The sequence below is a fragment of the Nematolebias whitei genome, chromosome 10 (genome assembly GCF_014905685.2).
Source record: "Nematolebias whitei isolate Nwh7 chromosome 10, NemWhi1, whole genome shotgun sequence".
In the NCBI taxonomy this organism is placed as follows: Eukaryota; Metazoa; Chordata; class Actinopteri; order Cyprinodontiformes; family Rivulidae; genus Nematolebias; species Nematolebias whitei.
In genome coordinates, this window is record NC_056507.1 from 35,697,944 (window position 1) to 35,715,880 (window position 17,937).

At 39.4% G+C, this 17,937-nt stretch overlaps 1 protein-coding gene across 1 annotated transcript; it reads right to left on the reverse strand.

Moving 5' to 3' along the window:
• Positions 1-5,294: 5,294 nt before the first annotated feature.
• Positions 5,295-17,258, reverse strand: LOC119415846 (glucoside xylosyltransferase 1). Its single transcript, XM_037683022.1, has 8 exons — positions 16,957-17,258; positions 16,376-16,459; positions 14,135-14,318; positions 10,839-10,970; positions 10,507-10,758; positions 9,922-10,045; positions 9,560-9,732; positions 5,295-5,532 (listed from the first exon to the last, which is right to left on the reverse strand). The coding sequence occupies exons 1-8, from the start codon at positions 17,172-17,174 to the stop codon at positions 5,362-5,364; spliced, it is 1,338 nt and encodes a 445-aa protein (XP_037538950.1). The 5' UTR covers positions 17,175-17,258; the 3' UTR covers positions 5,295-5,361.
• Between the last annotated feature and the right edge of the window lie 679 nt (positions 17,259-17,937).

A 17,937-nucleotide genomic window follows, 5' to 3' on the forward strand; every position in this document is an offset into this window, starting at 1 on the left:
CGTTACCTTCACCTTCCTCCTGAGCACTGCACCCGTGAGCTTGTGCTATCCTCTTCATCACATTTTCCCCCTCCCTGGGGACACAACAGGGATGGGAGGTGAGAGTGGGAGAATGGGGGGGGGGGTTCATCCCCCCCCCCCCCCCCCCCATGAAACTTTGTTTCATTGGACTACTGGGATCTGTTCCATAATTTCATTGGTCAGATGTTCATTTTTTACCTTTATTTCCAGGTTGTCTCATTGAGTCACGAGGACCCACCCCCGAAGAGAGACGTTTATTGGGCAGCTATTAGCGCCCGGGTATGACGAGGCTAAATGTTTTGGTAGCATGAAGCTTGTTAAGCTCATCAAAAAAGAAATCCATGAATTAGCCTCAGCATTGTATAAGACACAGGGTTTAAAGCCTGTGAAAAAAGTAGCAGCTTATAGTCTGGACATTACAGTATTTTCCACTCAGTTTATAACTGCACTGAGGAATAATGTGGTCTGAAAATGTGTTTTTATGCATTGAACACTAACTCACATAACCCCAACATCATGTGTGAGATGGTTTCTGCTCTTTGTGTCCACTGTAATGATCTGAGAACTGAAGCATGATCACTGACTGTTTTACTTATTGTCTGCTTGTCTTGTTAGTTGGCTGCTTTAGTCTTTTTAACCCATTACAGACATTAAAGACAGCACTTGATGGACTTTAACAGAAGTCACATTAAGGCAGTGGCAGGCCGTGCATTTTACACCGAGGCCTTCAGTGGTGTCCTGTCTGAATTTATCCACCTCTTGATACTATTATTATGACCTCACGATGACAGAAACCATCAGTAATATGCACATATGCAGAATAAAATGACGCTGCATCACAGGTATCTCATGTAGCGAGAATGAATGCTATTACTAATGTAAGAAACCTAACCACAATTCAACAAGTTTCTTTTAACTGCAGCCACAGCTGTGCCACATACATATTTAATGATAGCATCAATATGGATGTAATAAAATTACAAAAATATATTTAAAAAATGTGAATAAAAAGCATTTTACTCACCAAAAGTCTTGATTTGTACACAAATTTCTTTCTCATTTTTTCTCTCTCAAAAAGAGCTCAATTACTCTGTCATACAGATTATCTGTGTTTCTAAAGTAAATCTAATATTCATGTAAAAAAATTCTTGAGAAAATAGTTGCAGGTCAGTTTTGTGAACATCTGAACAGAAATAATGTGTTTAAGGAGTTTCAGTTTAGAGCTCATCATAGCACAGAAACAGCACTAGTAAAAGTCACTAATGATATTCTCATGACCTCAGACAATGGACTTGTGTCTCAGATACTGGTCCTGTTAGACCTCAGTGCTGCATTGGATGCAGTTGATCATAATATACTATTACAGAGACTTGAATATAATATTGGGATTACCAACACGGCTCTAAATTGGTTTAAATCATATCTATCTGATAGATTCCAGTTTGTAAATGTAAATAATGAATTTTCTTTTTACACCAAAGTTAGTCCTGCATACAGCATGAGATAAATTTTCATTGTTATGCTGATGACACACAATTATATTTGTCCATTAAACCCAATGAATCCAATCAGTTACTTAGACTACAAGCATGTCTTAAAGACATAAAAACCTGGACGACCCTTAATTTTCTGCTTTTAGACAAGACAAAGGTTGTGGTTTTTGGATCTGAGCATCCTAGGAATAAATTTAGCAGTATTTCAATTTCCCTGGATGACATTAGTTTGGCCTCCAGTTCTAAAGTTAAAAACCTTGGTGTTATAAAACGAGTCTGCAGGCATAGAGAACTTTTACTAATTGGCTTTTGTATGTACAGTATATGAATATTTTTGTTCAGTGCCCTGAGACAACTTCTGTTGGGATTTGGCACTATAGAAATAAATTGAATTAAATTGAATTTTTGATCAGGATATGTATTTTGACCCCCCACATTAAAAACGTTACCAGAACGTTACCACCTTCTTCCATCTGCGTAATATCGCTAAAATTAGAAACATCTTGCTCAGGATGGGAGACTGTGATGAAGTGAAGATTCAACACAATCTGCAGCTTCATTAGATAGAGAACTTTTAATAATTGGCCTTTTTTTTATTATGTGAATATTTTTGTAGTGCCAAGACAATCTATGTTGTGACTTAGCGCTTTATAAAAAAACTGAATAGAATTGAACCAGTTTTATTTTTGTGCATGGCCAAGCTTCTGGCAAATCATTTATTTCTTGACAAATCAAGAATGTGGTCTGGCATTATCGTGTTGAAAAATGCAGGGTCTTCCCTGAAAGAGATGACGTCTAGATGGGAGCATATGTTGTTCTAGAACCTGAACATAGTTCTCTGCATTAATGGTGCCTTTCCAGACATGCAAGCTGCCCATGCCACAAGCGCTCATGCAACCCCATACCATCAGTGATGCAGGCTTCTGAACGGAGCGTTGATAACAACTTGGGCTATCCTTGTCCTCTCTGGTCCGGATGACATGGCGTCCCAGTGTTCCATAAAGAACTTCAAATCGTGACTCATCTGACCACAGAACAGTCTTCCATTTTGCCACACTCCATTTTAAATGACCCCTGGCCCAGTGCAAACGTCTGAGCTTGTGGAGCTTGCTTAGAAATGGCTTCCTCTTTGCACTGTAGAGTTTCAGCTGGCAACGGCGGATGGCACGGTGGATTGTGTTCACTGACAATGCTTTCTGAAAGTATTCCTGAGCCCATTCTGTTATTTCCTTGACAGTGGCATTCCTGTTTGAGGTGCAGTGAGGTTTAAGGGCCCGGAGATCACCAGCATCCAGTAGAGTTTTACGGCCTTGACCCTTACGCACAGCGATTGTTACAGATTCTCTGAATCTTTTGATGATGTTATGCACGGTTGATGATGATAACTTAAAAGTCTTTGCTATTTCACGCTGGGTAACACCATTCTGGTATTGCTGCACTATCTTTCTGCACAACAATGGTGGAATTGGTGATCCTCTTACCATCTTGTCTTCTGAGAGACACTGACACTCTGAGAAGCTCTTTTTATACCCAATCATGTTGTCAATTGACCTAATTAGTGTTAATTGGTCTTCCAGCTGTTTGTTATATGCTCAATTTCCTTTTTCCAGCCACTTATTGCTACTTGTCCCAACTTTTTTGGGATTTGTTGACACTGTGAAAGTTTGATTCAACATATTTTCCTTTAAAATGTTACATTTACTCACAAACTTTTGATCTGTCATCTATGTTATATTATGAATGAAATATTGACATTTGCCATCTCCACATCATTGCATTCAGTTTTTATTCACAATTTGTTTAGTGTCCCAACTTTTTCGGAATCCGGTTTGTACTTTATGCCAGTTTCCCATCATGAATTTGAAAGTTTCAAGCAACTTAAAAAAAGATTTGTGGAGATAAGTCGTCACTAAAACACAGGAAACCTATATTTGCGCACTTGCTGCACACTAAGCAGCTTCCTGACAAGAAAATGGACATTTCAAGCTGCTTCTTAGCATAGAGATGATTTAACATTCATCACAGCTAGCCGGTGCCTATTCCAAGCACGTCCATCAATATGCCTGTGAAACGAAGAGCCAGAGGCTACCGACCCAGACGCATCATCTCCTTTTCGGCCATCTAACAACACTTTCTGGAGCCTTCACTTTGACATTCACATTGATTTTCTTATTTTCAGCTTGCTGCAGCCTTCGAGGGTGTAGTTAATGCTTGTGTCTTTGTGTGAAGTGAGTGGGCAACAAGTGAAGTTCAGGCAAAGTGTTTATGACGGCAGAGGCAAAAGACTTGAGAATATTAAAATATACAGAAAGAAGTGAAAGCAGGTTTGAAGATTTCAATTTGGCCATAAAAAATGTAAACACAAGACTTTATCTGTCAAAAATATAACATTTAATGTTTTTTGGTGCATTCAAAACTAGAAATAAGGACATTCCACGTCACTCCACAAATGAATTTTTCTGTTTCATTAAACAAGTAAATATTCTCCCAAAAACACTTAGAAATGTTTTGAATTAAAATTTATACATTTTCCAGCTTTATAACAAAATTTAATAACACATGTATGATTAAAACTTTTCAATTCCTCAACGGTGCAGTTATTCAGTAAACCTACTTGTGAAACAGTTTCACTGTAACTCTTGTGACATCACTCCCTACAATCCACCGTTTAAAAAGGAAGTAGATTTTATTGCTAATGTAAATAAAAACATTTACTTTCCCCATGTGCAACACATGAAATATGCTGGAGTGTTTGAAATAATAACCACTTATTAAATTATTCTGGTTTACATTACAGAATCCAACAAAAAAAACAAATACTGATCAGATTATAACAAAAAGAAAGTCTAAGAATCAGTGCGTCTTATTCAGAGAACTTACTCTAATCATCAACCAGTACCTGAAAATCACAAGTCGAATGCAGAAATATATTAAAACTTTCAAATAATACTCCATAAGTACTTTTTGTTCATTAAAACCCCAAATAGCTAAATAAAATGTCACTTTTCCTCTAAAAATACAACAAAAGTATAAACTGATTGTCAATAATACGGGAGTGTTATCTTTATCAGACCTGACTGTGTTCAACGGACAGATTTGTACCAGAAGTAGTTTCATATAAAACAATAAAACACATTCCATTTGTTCATTTCCTCCATTTAGATAATGTTTGGCAATAAATTATTGCTCAGAGTATTAAAGGTCAACCAGCTTGTCTCGACAGGAGTAACAAAGTTGACAAACATTGTAAATGGTAAACGGACTGTACTTGTATAACATTGTTCTATCTGATCAAGACACTCAAAGTGCTTTACGCTACAATCTGTGCTCTCGTTTACCCACTCATACAGCACTCTACTGTACTTTTACAAAGAATAATCAGAGCTTTATCACATTCATGAGGGGCTGAGATGGGGTAGAGGTAGAACAGCCGACTCGGGACCAGAAAGTCCCAGATTCGAACCCCAGACATTCCCACGTCATGGTGTCACTGAGCAAGACGCCTAATTCCTAATTGCTCCCCGGGCACTTAAAATAGCTGCCCACTGCTCCACCTGGGTGTATCCCAGGTGCAATGGGTTAAATGAAGATAATTAATTTTGCAATTATATGGGAACATACTATGATGACAATCTCAGATTCCCCTCATACTGTGCACTGACAGGACACATATCGGAGGCAATGAGGGTTCAGTGTCTTGCCCAGGGACACTTCAACATGTGACTGTTGGTGGAATCGAACCTCCAACTCTCCCATTGGAGGACGACTGCTCTAACCTCTCATCCACAGCCGCCCCTGTTCATATGCCTGATATTCACGCCCCATATTAGGCACTAATGGCAGAGTCTTAATTGCTGGTGTTCTCCATCCTCTTCTCTTGTAGCACAGAACTGATGCTCTGTTTCAACCTCTTGGTAAACAGGTGACTCACTCTGCCGCAGTAAGTACTCGTGGTCGTCTGCAGTGATGCTTCCAGCGGCTGAAGCAGTGACGTCTCCATGTTCTCACCAAAACGGTACTGGGATGAAAAAAGACACGTGCAGGTTAGATTTGGTTTTCTGTTTACTGAAGAGCTGATGCTATGTCACCGTTGTAGGCACTTTGAATTTGGCTACACTCCTGATCTAGAAAATTATTTTAAACTGCTGACACAAACTACAAGGAAATCTTTTTTCTTCTTCTTTTTTCCAGAAAACCAAAATAGGACGAGACGGTGGAGCCGTTGGTAGCGTTGACGCCTCTCAGCTAGAAGATGGCAGGATCGAATCCAGACCTTTCTGGGTGGAGTTTGCATGTTCTCTCTGTGCATGTGTGAGTTTCCTCCCACAGACCAAAAACATGCATGTTAGACTGACTGGTAACTCTAAATTGTCCCTTGGTGTGAATAAGAGAGTGAATGGTTGTTTGTCTCATTTGTCTCTATGTGTCCCTGTGATGGACTGGAGACCTGTCCAGGGTGTCCCCCCCTCCCACACAGTGATGGGTGGACATGGGCACCAGTGACCCCCGTGACCCAAACAGGAAGAAGCGGGTGGACTTCACCAAAAATAAATTAAAAATGAAAACACAAAACAAAAATAAATGTGTGGCTGATTTTTCCCCAAATGATGCAACAAGGGTTACAAATGCTACATCCATTATTTATGATTAATGCCAGAATATGAGCCATACTTGATTTTTTTTTTAACTGCAGGGTTTTCACAATGCTGCTTGCTGTATTGTCTGTATAGGACAATAAAATCTGCATTCACATCATATGAATTAGACTGCTGTCAGTTCCAGACAATAACACTTTCATTTGATTAATAATCTGTCAATTCAGTGTTTGACAGATGAATATCTATCATCGCAGGTACATAAAAATGGACTTTGTAAAGCGTGACAACATTAAAGAAAGCTACAGCTGCAGTATTTTTGATGTGCTTCCACACTGAATGTCTTCTTTGTCATCAAACGCACAGAAAAGTAAAAAAATAATAAAAAAAACAACTTGTATCTCAAGTTAATAGTAGATCTCGTCACATTTAGCATGGAAATAAAAAATGTGAGCCGTGCATTGTTATATATTGAGGGAGACCAATCTTTCATGACTGCAGTAAATAAAAGAGTTCACTATTTGACTCTGGTTTGAGAAAGCATCATGCTACCAAAGTACAGATTTTATATCTGTTTTACACTGCAGCAGGCAATATAGAACCATTAACAGCCTCCTATCAATTTTTATGTGGAAGTGGCTGTTGCGTTGTCCATACAGCCATCATGATGTCTCAAACTAGCATCAGCACTAAAAATTTTACAACTCTTCAGTGGGCTTGGCCGGGTAATGGTAGTGGTCTTTATTATGAGCTCCTCTGCTGGCTGAGAGAGCCTGCCTTGGGAGCTGGGCTCACTAAGGAGCTCTGGGCGGGAAGGAAAATCGGCGTTTCTTCCAGAAGTGCCTGTTCCAGGCTTTAGAATACTGTCATCACAGGAAGGACCAAGAACAAAGAAGGAAGGTACCAAGAGAAATGAAGAAAGAAAAGCTGATTTACAACTTATTCAAAACATACTCTGGAAAAACAGTGAATTGCTCTTCAGTTCTCTGCATTTATAAAGAGAACGTTATACTTAATGCATTACGCATACTAATGATAAACAACAGTACTTCTCTATGTCCTAAAATCAGGTGACTCTAATGAGCAATATGTGTATTTGTGCTGTCTGAGAGACTGATGGAGCTAAGAGGGCCGAGTGCCCCATAATGAAGCCCGCTCATTTACCTAATGGCTAAGAACATCGCCTGCACTGATAGTGGCCAGACTAAGGCCTGTGCTGGTAATGGATGGAGAACAGTTAATGGCGCTTCTTGTACTCTCCCCAATTGCTGCCTGCATGTTGACCAGTCTGCTAAAAACCAACAGGGGCAGATCAAAACGAAGCTACAAGCGAAAGAATGTGAGCGCTCCCAAGCTGATTTGCTTGCTCACTGATGATGTAAATGTACTGAACATTTAGGCTCATTAAGTTTAAATTAGTCAAGAGAGTGCAAACAATACCCCCTAAGTGTGCTTTTAAAAGTGCCCTTACCAGTTAGGACAGTAAAATACAAATTGTTTTGACCAAATCTAAAGTTCAAAAATCAATTTTCTGAAAAGGGGAGAAATAATTCACAGCAAGCAGTACGCCACATTTTCGAGACGAGTGTTTTTCTGGACAGGACTTGAACAGGATAATGCAAATAAACCTTAATATTTTGGTGGTTAGGAGCTGTGTGCACAAGAAAAGAGATGTTTATGTTTTTTTAAATCTTATCCAAGGCGGCACCAAATGCCAGATCCTGACAAGCAGAGGGAGTAATCTTATCCACAACCAGGAGCAATGGCAGAGCTGGGGGGTGGCCAATGGTGGCCTTAGCCAACGTAACTTAATCTTCAGCCACCACAGTCATTTGAGAAAACTACTTTTAAGCAATATAAAAAAATAGAAAGCACAATTTCCTCTAATGATCAGTGTGATCCGTTTACACATATGGCGGTGGCCACCTTGGGTTTTGACATATCACAAATTTTTCATAGTGACCTTTCTTACACCTAGATGCCGTTACAAACCAAAATGGAAGTCAGCGCATTGCTTTTTTTTAAAGTTATCCAGCTCACAAGGTTTATACGTTGGCAGCCATCTTGGATTTTGACGCAGCGACCCCATTTTTGATAGGAATCTTCTTACGCCTAGTTGCAGCCACACAGCAAAATGGAAGGTACCTTACTTATTATTCAAGTTATCCAGCTCACAAGTTGAACAGAGAGAGGGTACCGTACTTTTTATTCCCCTCTGCTCCACGATTGCAAACGACCAAGGGGTTACTACTGGTAACTTCAAATGTGTGGCTTTATAATCGGCCAGCCTATCGTCTAATACTGTTATATACGGTACTTTACATTGCTTTTTGTCTAAATACTATTTTCTAGTGTCCACCCTACTCCTGCTCTTTGGCCTTTAAAGTTTGTCACAAGAGGGAGAGGCTAAAATATAAGACAATGGAATTGGAAACCCTGAACCAAAAAACTTGAAAAAAGCTTTGTTTTCCAAATATCACAACAAGAATGTTCAGGATTTGCAGAGCTAAAGTAATAATTTGTTAAGTAGTTATCTTAACTAACATGAATGGGTTAATGAAGCAGGAGATCTTGTGTACTATCTGCTGCAGTAGTGAGTGAAATCTTGTTCTCTTCATCCCTGCATCTTGCTGCCTTCATATCTGAAACACAGCTGAGCTACCCATGAGTGCCAACAATGACCAGCTTGATGCGCGTTGCCTTTCTTGTGCCAGCTAGTGTAAAATATATGGCGTCCATTGAACACCTAATGAGCTAAATGCAGCCTGCTTGCTACAGGACTAAAGTTCTGGATGGCTACAGTTTCATAGAAATCAAACCTCTTTGTATTTGTTACAGTCAAATGCAGCAACAGTGGCAGGAGCTGCCATCATGCTCTCCAGGACAAAAGGGAGGCCTTCATACTGTGTTTCTGCACATCCTTTCTGTGCTTCTCACGGCTGAACCATTTCAAATGTTTTATTGTTGTGGCCATTCCAGCTCCCACAACACAACGCCAAACAGAACACTTTACAACACACCCAGAGGGACAAACAACATTTTGGATTAAACTGGATCTGTATCTTTTCACACAGGAAATACTTGTTAACTTGTGTACTGTTTAGTCAAAATACAGCTGTCAATACCTGGAAGATTTGATCCGTTTTAGGAAAACTTCAACAGCATGGAGGGAGTGTTAAATCAGTTATTGATTATGCATTGGGGGGCGGATGCATTCATAATAAAAAAAGGAAGCCTTGAAGTTCCTATTGATAAGAAAATGACTAACAAAACAATTCTCCAAATAGTCTGTTCTACACACTAAATTGCTCTCCAAGGAAAAGCAAGTCTTTATCCTGCATTCGATTTTTACCATCAGCTGTTAGAATTCCTACAACACAAACTTCATTAGTTTATATGCAGACATTAAGACAGTAACATTTCTGTAAAGACTGTATAGTAGCCATCTACCTTTTTGATGGCTTCATAAACAGCTCGAAAAGCCGGCTGCTTGTCATTGTGATAAACTCCTCTGTTACCATGGAGAATAAAGACACCTTCTTGTTCCGCCTGTTGACAGTTGCTGCCATAGATACAGTGGTCTGGACGGTAGTTCCACTGGCAGGGGAACACATACAGGCTCTCTGTAACAAAACAAAGAAATAAAGGAAATATTACAGTTATAAATAACTAGACTTAGTCAATATAAATCTATTGCCATCCTTGTTTTATAGTAAATATCTAAAACACAAAACATCTTCAAGAAATATTATGTTTTGCATTCTAAGCAAAGGGAACATATATATAATTGTAAATATTGAAGTAGCACCTACCTGGGTTATGATAAAATATGATATTAAGAAGGTCCTGGTCTCCCCAGGTAATATTGAGTTTGTACTTTTGGAGAAGAGGCATCAACATTTCCTCCCACTTCAGTGGAAAAGCTGCCATACTGTTCTGGAGGTAGGGAACACAGCAACACACTGGTGTCATTGTACATGAAAAAATATAAATCTGGCATTGTAGTGGAGAAATCTTTCAATAAACAATTTACATCCAAGGAAGTTGTTTGGTAAACATCTGAGCGTGTAAGATTTTAAAAGGAATTACAAGAGTGACCTCAACTGGTCAATTATAGTAATGCAGAAAAGCAGCTCCTACTTTCTATTAAAATGTATATTTAGTTCTTTGTTTCTCAAGCTGCTGTCCTCAATAACAAGATGTAATGGCTGCAGCTGTTAATATCTAATACTTCTTAACAGCAATGCAACTTTTAAACCCACAAACATGTACTTTATCTTTGAGGTCGACAAAGAACCATAAAACGTTGCAGTCAACTTTGCACGATAGAAGGAAACACACCCTGCAGATATCAGAAAAGGAAGATTGTGGTGCTCACGCGTTTTTAGGACTTTTACCTGGAAGAACTTTTCCCTGATCCTTGTCATGTTCATGAGCATGACCCCTGAGTTAATGCCCGTCTTGCCATAGTAAGGGTGGCGTGCAAAACGGTTGTACCATCCAATCCGAGGCTCCTCGTGCTCTGGGGCCATGGCAGCCAAGTGCTTTGTATTGAAATGAGAAAGCAGGGCGTAGATGTTTTCTACTGGCTGCAAAAAAAGAATGTCTGTGTCCACATAAAGCAAGGAGTCCACTTCCTTTAGAATTAGCTGGAAAAAATTGATATATTAGCACCTTTAGTATAAGAACAACTATTGAAAGTCATGTAGCTGAATGACTTGGGACCTACTGGGAGGAAGAGCCTCTGAGAGGCACAAGGCTTGAAGAGCTTCTTCCACTCGTTTGCATTCTCCTTGGGAAAGGTGATTGGATAGATGGTGAAGGTGAATTCTCCTTGAAATGTCCTTGGCCACAATTCCAGCTAGAATAAAAGACAAACAGAAAACACCAAAGTTCATGCTCAGTAATCCAGGTAATAATCCAACAATGTTCAGTCAGGACATCTGGACGGTGTCTTTGTTGCTGAAATGGAAACAGAAAACCTTTGTTGTAATCCATATATTCAATTTTGACATTTATTTAATGATTCATAAATTATTGTTTATGCTAAAGAAGAAAATTTGTGTTGGGGCAAAAATGTGACAAAAACATAAGAAATTAAGTGAGCAATCAAAAATCATCTGAAAGCATGATTAAAGTTATTTTGTTTGGTGCATGTGGTACATGTGCCGCCTCCCTCATGTTGGTAACAACTGTCAAAGGCAAATCACTGCACAAGGAAAAACAATTTCCAGAAAAGTTGAGAAACTATCAAAAATGCAATGCTGGTAGATATGTACATTTGTGATAGTTTTATTTAAAGAAAACACTGATTGATTGATTGATTGATTGATTGATTGATTGATTGGCTGATTTTTCAATATAAGTGTTGTATCCCCCCCCATTGTTCACAAATAAGCATCTTAAACCAATTCAAAGGCTGGTGCAGACATTTGGGAGGGGATGCTTTAACAGCAGGGATGATTTTTTAGCACAACACTGGCAAGCTCCAAAGGAAGGTGACCAAAACGTTGCATCAACTTGTAAAACAACGTCAACATATTAAATCCTTCACTCACAATTTCTTAGACAAATTTTTTTCAAAATGGTCTAAACAGGGGCTCACGTTCCTACATTGGTTAGTCAAAAGGAACAACATCATGTCAATCGAAGAATTACGTGGGCACTCCCATCTCCAAAAAATGATTTCTTCAGATAATTACAGTTGCTCTTTCTTGACTAGGAAGGAGTACTAAACCCCACGATAATTGAGAACTTACTTATTCAATTCTAAAAAGGTGAAGGAGATAAGAAATTGATAGCAAAGTTATATAAGGTGTTTCTGTTCATGAATTTTAATGAACCCACTCGGACAAAACAAAGATGGGAGGCAGAGACGGCCAAAGTGATTCCTGACAAAATATGGGAAGGTGTTTGAACTGAGGCACATCGACTTACAAACTCAAATATGTGGCGGAAATATAAATGGAAAATCATCAGTAGATATTTCAGGACCCCAGATGTAGTTGCTAAGATAGATCCTAAAGTACCAAGCTTGTGTTGGAGAAACTGCGGCTCAGCAGTGCCCAGTCACACACGTATCTTTTGGTCATGGCCCAAACTACTATTTTTGGGATGATGTGTACAAGGCTTTAAACCAGATCTTTCAGGAGGTTATACCAAGGGATGTAACGGTTGCAGTACTCAGTATTACCCCAGCTGGGCTGCAAGGACGAACCAAATTATATATTTTAAATGTTCTTTTTACAGCAGCCCTGAAATGCATTACAATTAAGTGGATGTAATTACAGCCACCCTACTACAGCTTCTGGGTTCAGAAAGTAAGGGAATTGTACCAAATGGAAAAGATAACATACTTATTAAGACTTCAAAGAGCTACTTTTCATCTGCACTGGAGACCAGTGGGTACTCTACTCGTGTACATGAGAGGGTCTTGTTTGCGTGGATGGGTAAGCTCTGTCCGTGTGAATGGATATCTACATGATAGTTGGCTTATCTGCGTGGGTGGATGGGCCGGCCCTACCACCCAGAGTGGATCCTCTTGCTTTTTTTTTGATTATATGATGATTGTAAAAGTACAAATGCGATGCTGAAATTGTAAAATGTTATGCTGAGATGTTAAATCTATGGAAACGTTCACGATGTCAACACTTATGTTAACTACTGCTGATGTATGACTGTGCAATTGATCTGTAGTGCTCTGTAAAAAATCAATAAAACTTTATTAAGTTCTTAAAAAAACAATGTCAGATCTATGAGGGAAAATGTTAAAACCATAATTAAGTTTTCAGTTATTTTCCTTCAAAGACTGTGCAAGGTGGATTATTTGTTGTACGCATGTTGTAGTTGCCCACAAAGCTGATCTTGAAAACGACAGCACATAAATTGGAAGAAGCATGCTGAGATTTGACGCAAAAAATGTTTCTTTAGAAGTGGACGAAACGAGCTGCATGTAAGAATGAAACACTTTCAGCTGCCTAGATTTTTTTAAGAATTGGCACTGGGCAATTATAAACCCCAGTCAACCAACCAAAAGTTTGAATCCTAATTTTTAAAAATGGTACAGCTGTGGCTGAGTGGTTAGAGAAGTCTTCCTCCAATGGAAGAGTTGGGGGTTCAATTCCACCAGCAGTCACATGCTGAAGTGTCCCTGGGCAAGACACTGAACCTGTTGCCTCTCATGTGTGTCCCATCGGTGTATGACTGTGATAAAGCTCTGATTATTCTTGGTAGATAGTAGTGTTTGTGTGGAGGTCAATGAGGGCACAGATTGTGTTGTAAATAGCTTTGAGTACCTGGATTAGATAGGACACTATATACTATAAGTACAGTCCATTTACCATTTAATTTACAAAGTATTAATTGCCTTTCAGCCACCAAATGATGTAAAATTTAAGTGTTTTTGACATTATTACATTTAGAACATTTAAACAAGGTTAAACTTGATGCCAGCCACACAGTCAAAACTTGGCGAAGAGGTAAAACAAAAAAGGCAGAAAAGTTAAAAGAATATAGATAAATTATAGCTCTGGATATTTATGATAAGCTATTTTTTTCCAGTGAAAGCTTAGGGAGTTAAAATGGGGTATAAAAGGCGCATCTACCAGGTCTTGGAGTTCAATAAAATTATCTTTTTGTTTAAAGAGCTGTAAAAACAGTGTCTAAGTGACAGCCATAATAAAAGCTGGTTAAATTATTTAGCTGCTAATAAAAGAAGTGTCAGAGACTCCTTTATTTCATCTCCCGTTACTTTACTGCAGTATATGACAAAAACAAGATATTCACATCCCACAACTCTTTGTATAGCAACACTTTAAACACTCCAGTATTTTCAATATGATTAATCAACACAATTATGAGGACTGAGGCTAAAGGCTAACAGTTAGCTGACAACATTTTTCACTTTTCTTTCCTTCACTGATCACCAGCCACGATTCTAAAGTAACAACCGTGGTGTCGTTTGCTTTTGCTTGTTGAATGAACTTTTCTTTCTTTTGTATTCTTGCGTTGCTGTGAAAGACTCACTTCATCCCTGAAGCTGTCATGTAGCTCATCCTCAGCAAAGATGTAGAAGTGCAGTAGCTTTTTGCTGAAGAGTAATGCAGACTTCAACATGATCAGAGTCTCCTCCAGCCTGGGGCCGCAGGCCACAACAGCCAGGTGACTCCCCTCACCATGATGATCCTTGGCAACAGAGCCTGATCTCTCACTAAAAGAGCCCAGACACAGTAAATACAGTAAATCAGTGAATAAAATAAGCTCTTAATTTTACAACATCATAAACGTACTAGCAATTGCAGCAAAAAATCCTGACCATAAGTTTTTTCTTAGTCTTTCCTAATGAAGTTATACAAATCAATTTGCAAAAAAACTGTAGTATGCTTTTTTTTATAACTGTTTTGTTGTTGCTGTTGTTCATTGTTGTCATCTTTCTTTGTTGAAATCAGGTCTCTCTTGTAAATGAGTCCTCGAGGCTCAATGGGATTTACCTGTATAAATAAAGGTTGATTGATTGATCTTCTCTTTGTGTACATGATTATTAACCCCTAAGTACAAAAAAACTAACCAAATGTATTCACTCTTCTAATTTGAATCACTGATACAAGGACAGACTAGGCCTGTCACGATAACAAATTTTGCTGGGCGATTGTCTGAGAAATTATTGTGATAAATGATAATATTGTTTGAAATTTGACAATAATTAGTAATTACTGTCAAATTTAAGAAGAAATGTTGGTTAAGTTTTGTGTGTAGTACCTTTTTTGACCACCGGATAGCAGTATAAGACTGCTTGAACCGAAGGATGGATAGTGAGGAAGCCAGCAGCGTGTCTGGGAGGGAGGCTTCTTGACGTGACATGGGCTGTCTCGCTTTCCTTTTTTTCGGTTCTCAAAATGGCGGATGCTCTGTGTGTTTGAGCTCTTTAGCATAGCATTTTTCACACATAGCTTTTAATTTAAAAAATCAGTAAACAAGTTCTCAGATTGGGGCAGCACGGTGGCGCAACTGGTAGAGCTGCTGCCTCTCAGTGAGAAGGTCCCTGGTTCAAACCCCGGTCCAGGGGCCTTTCTGGGTGGAGTTTGCATGTTCTCTCCGTGCATGCGTGGGTTTTCTCCGGGTGCTCCGGTTTCCTCCCACAGACCAAAAACATGCATGTTAGGCTGATTGGTAACTCTAAATTGTCCCTAGGTGTGAGTGAGAGAGTGAATGGTTGTTTGTCTTGTTTGTCTCTATGTGACCCTGTGATGGACTTGCGACCCGTCCAGGGTGTACCCCGCCCCTCGCACATTGATTGCTGGACATGGGCACCAGCGACCCCCGTGACCCAAAATGGAACAAACGGGTAAAGAAAATGGATGGATGGATGGAAGTTCTCAGATTCCTTTTGCAGAGAAAAACAACTTTTTACATGAAGGCACGGGTTTCAACCGTGAATTTTGCAGCTTTGACAAGACGGAGTTTTTTTTCCAAGTTGGTCTGGTAGCTTAGTTTCTCAGTTTAGCTGCTTTTAATGATCCAAAAATGTGATTTTGAACGGTTAAAACAGATTTTAAAGAGAAAAGAGAAAGGGAGGGGTCAGTGAAGAGCACCGGAGTTGAGTCTTATCATCCAGTGTCTTCAGTAGAAAGAGAGACACGAAGAAACGATACAGTCGATAAATGAAAATGAGGTTGATAATTTTCATTTATCATGCGATTAATTGATTTATTGTTTATAGTGACAGGCCTAGACAGACCCAATGGTAAAAAAGGTATTTAAGGACATTGAACTTTATTTAGGTTTCAGCAAGCCACTACTTTGATTTTAATAATAATAATATTAATAGCATAGTTAAAAAATAAAGCAAGCAAGGCTCATGGACCACAACAAACTGGACCCATGACCAGAACAGCTAAAGAATTTTAGAAACCCTTGCGAGTTTCACCATGTACAACTTCAAATCATCCAGTTTATGTGTTCTTACAGAATCAGGGTTGAGGACGGGTGTGACTTCATTATGATAACATTCATTTAAGAGCAATGGAAGTGAGTTCACATGATAGTGTTGATAAGGTAATGCTGTGTTATAAAACTAGGTAGTTGTGTTACATAATGGTGATATACTAATCAATTAGTAAAAAGTACTCAGCACAAACTTGTCATTGTAGCTCAAGAAACACTAACAAAAACCTGGCATTTACTCTGAAATGGGAAACATTTTGAAAGTGAGTAAAACGTGTAAAGTTAACTGGTATCATTTATAAAGGTTCACAAAATCAGGCATACCTACAAGACGATTCCAACAAGCAGTTCTCTCCACAAACATCAGCAGGCAGTCTCCAATACGGTTTCACTGACAGTGATTTACACCTGACAGAATAAAAACACCACCTTTTGGATCTCGATCGGTAAATTAATCTCTTTGACAGAACTTTTAATGATCAGATCTTCCCTCAAGCAGTTGATAAACAGATGGCTGTGCTCTAAATCCAGCTTTAAACTGAGGTTAATTAGTTAGCATTAGCTTATCGGTTACCTTGCTGGCGAACTGCAAGCGGTTAATAAATACAAAATTAACATTTTTCAGAAAGTAACAAGTGACATCGTTAACAAGTGTAACTGGTTTTTTCCCTCCTTAAAATAAAATACAGTCTAGTCATTTACCAAAAAACTAATTTACCTGCTAGTTAGCAGATAAAATATTTTTGTTTCACTAGCGAGCCAACTCTAAACTTAATACTTAACTCTAAACTTATTACTTAACTCTAAACTTATTACTACAGATACAGTTTAAAAATGTATTTCTAATCATTTGTTCAGCTGAGACACAGAAGTAATGACATAGATTGTTAGGCTAGCTAAACTACCTCTCCGGTCCTTCTCCCCGGTCCCCGAGGCCTGCCAGTCCCGGTGTTTTCCTGAGAACGTGGCCGGAGTGGTGACTGGCCCTGCCCGCTGTCCCGCCATCGATCTCCCCCCACTCGTCTCGGTCCTCCAAGGTGGGGGCTAGCTGACTGAACACATACAACAACGACAGAAAAGTGACGACCACGCACAGGAGAAATGCGTGAAGATAGCATCGCATTTTGGGTTTCGCATTATTGTAGTCGCTACAAATACATTTTCACTTTTCTTTTCTTGTCACCATGATGCGGGTAGACCAGAGCCCTACTGTACTAGATCACAGGGCAGGGGGCGGAGCGCAGTTGGTGTTTACAGTTTTCCGCCCCGCCCACCTCTGCACGTGTTCCGGTTAATCTGAACAGTCTGTCTCATGTGTATCTAATCCTAGTACTCAACCAGTGTTGCCAGATTGGGCGGTTTGCCGCCATTTGGGCGGTTTTCATGCTGATTTTGCGGGTAAAATTGCTTTGGGCGGGCGGGGATAATTTGGGCGTAATTGGAGTCAGATCGGCGGTTTCTGAGTTAACTTATTAAACACGTTTCAAACAATCATTCATCATTATTTCATAGCAAAGCTCCCCTGAACTTTCTCCATCACTGATTGGCTATTGTCATCTGCCAGGGTGTTCACAACAGAGAACTGGTGAGGCAGACACCTCGTTGAGTGGGCTGTCCCGTTGCAGCGGTACGTCGGAGCGGCCGCCATATTGGATGTGGCAGAATTGCCCGTCAACTGACTGAACTTCATGAGTCTCCACTCCATCCCTGCATCCAATGATTGTCCACAATTCTATAATTAAGTCTATCTACTGTATGCCACAGTTTTCAGCAGACAGACTCCTCCATACACAATATCTGCATGATCTCCATCAGGAGTTTTTGGCCATTTGACTAATTTAGTGTGTTTCAAGAGTCATACCGCTGAATGTCAGAAAACATTTTTA

Excerpts from the sequence above, each read along its gene's own strand:
- LOC119415846 (XM_037683022.1), bottom strand. The coding sequence starts at position 17,174 with ATGCGATGCTATCTTCACGCATTTCTCCTGTGCGTGGTCGTCACTTTT. Across the intron at positions 14,319-16,375 it reads TTGTTGGAATCGTCTTGTAG|TGAGAGATCAGGCTCTGTTG; the intron begins GTATGCCTGATT and ends GGGCTCTTTTAG. Across the intron at positions 10,046-10,506 it reads TCAGGGAAAAGTTCTTCCAG|AACAGTATGGCAGCTTTTCC; the intron begins GTAAAAGTCCTA and ends CCCTACCTCCAG.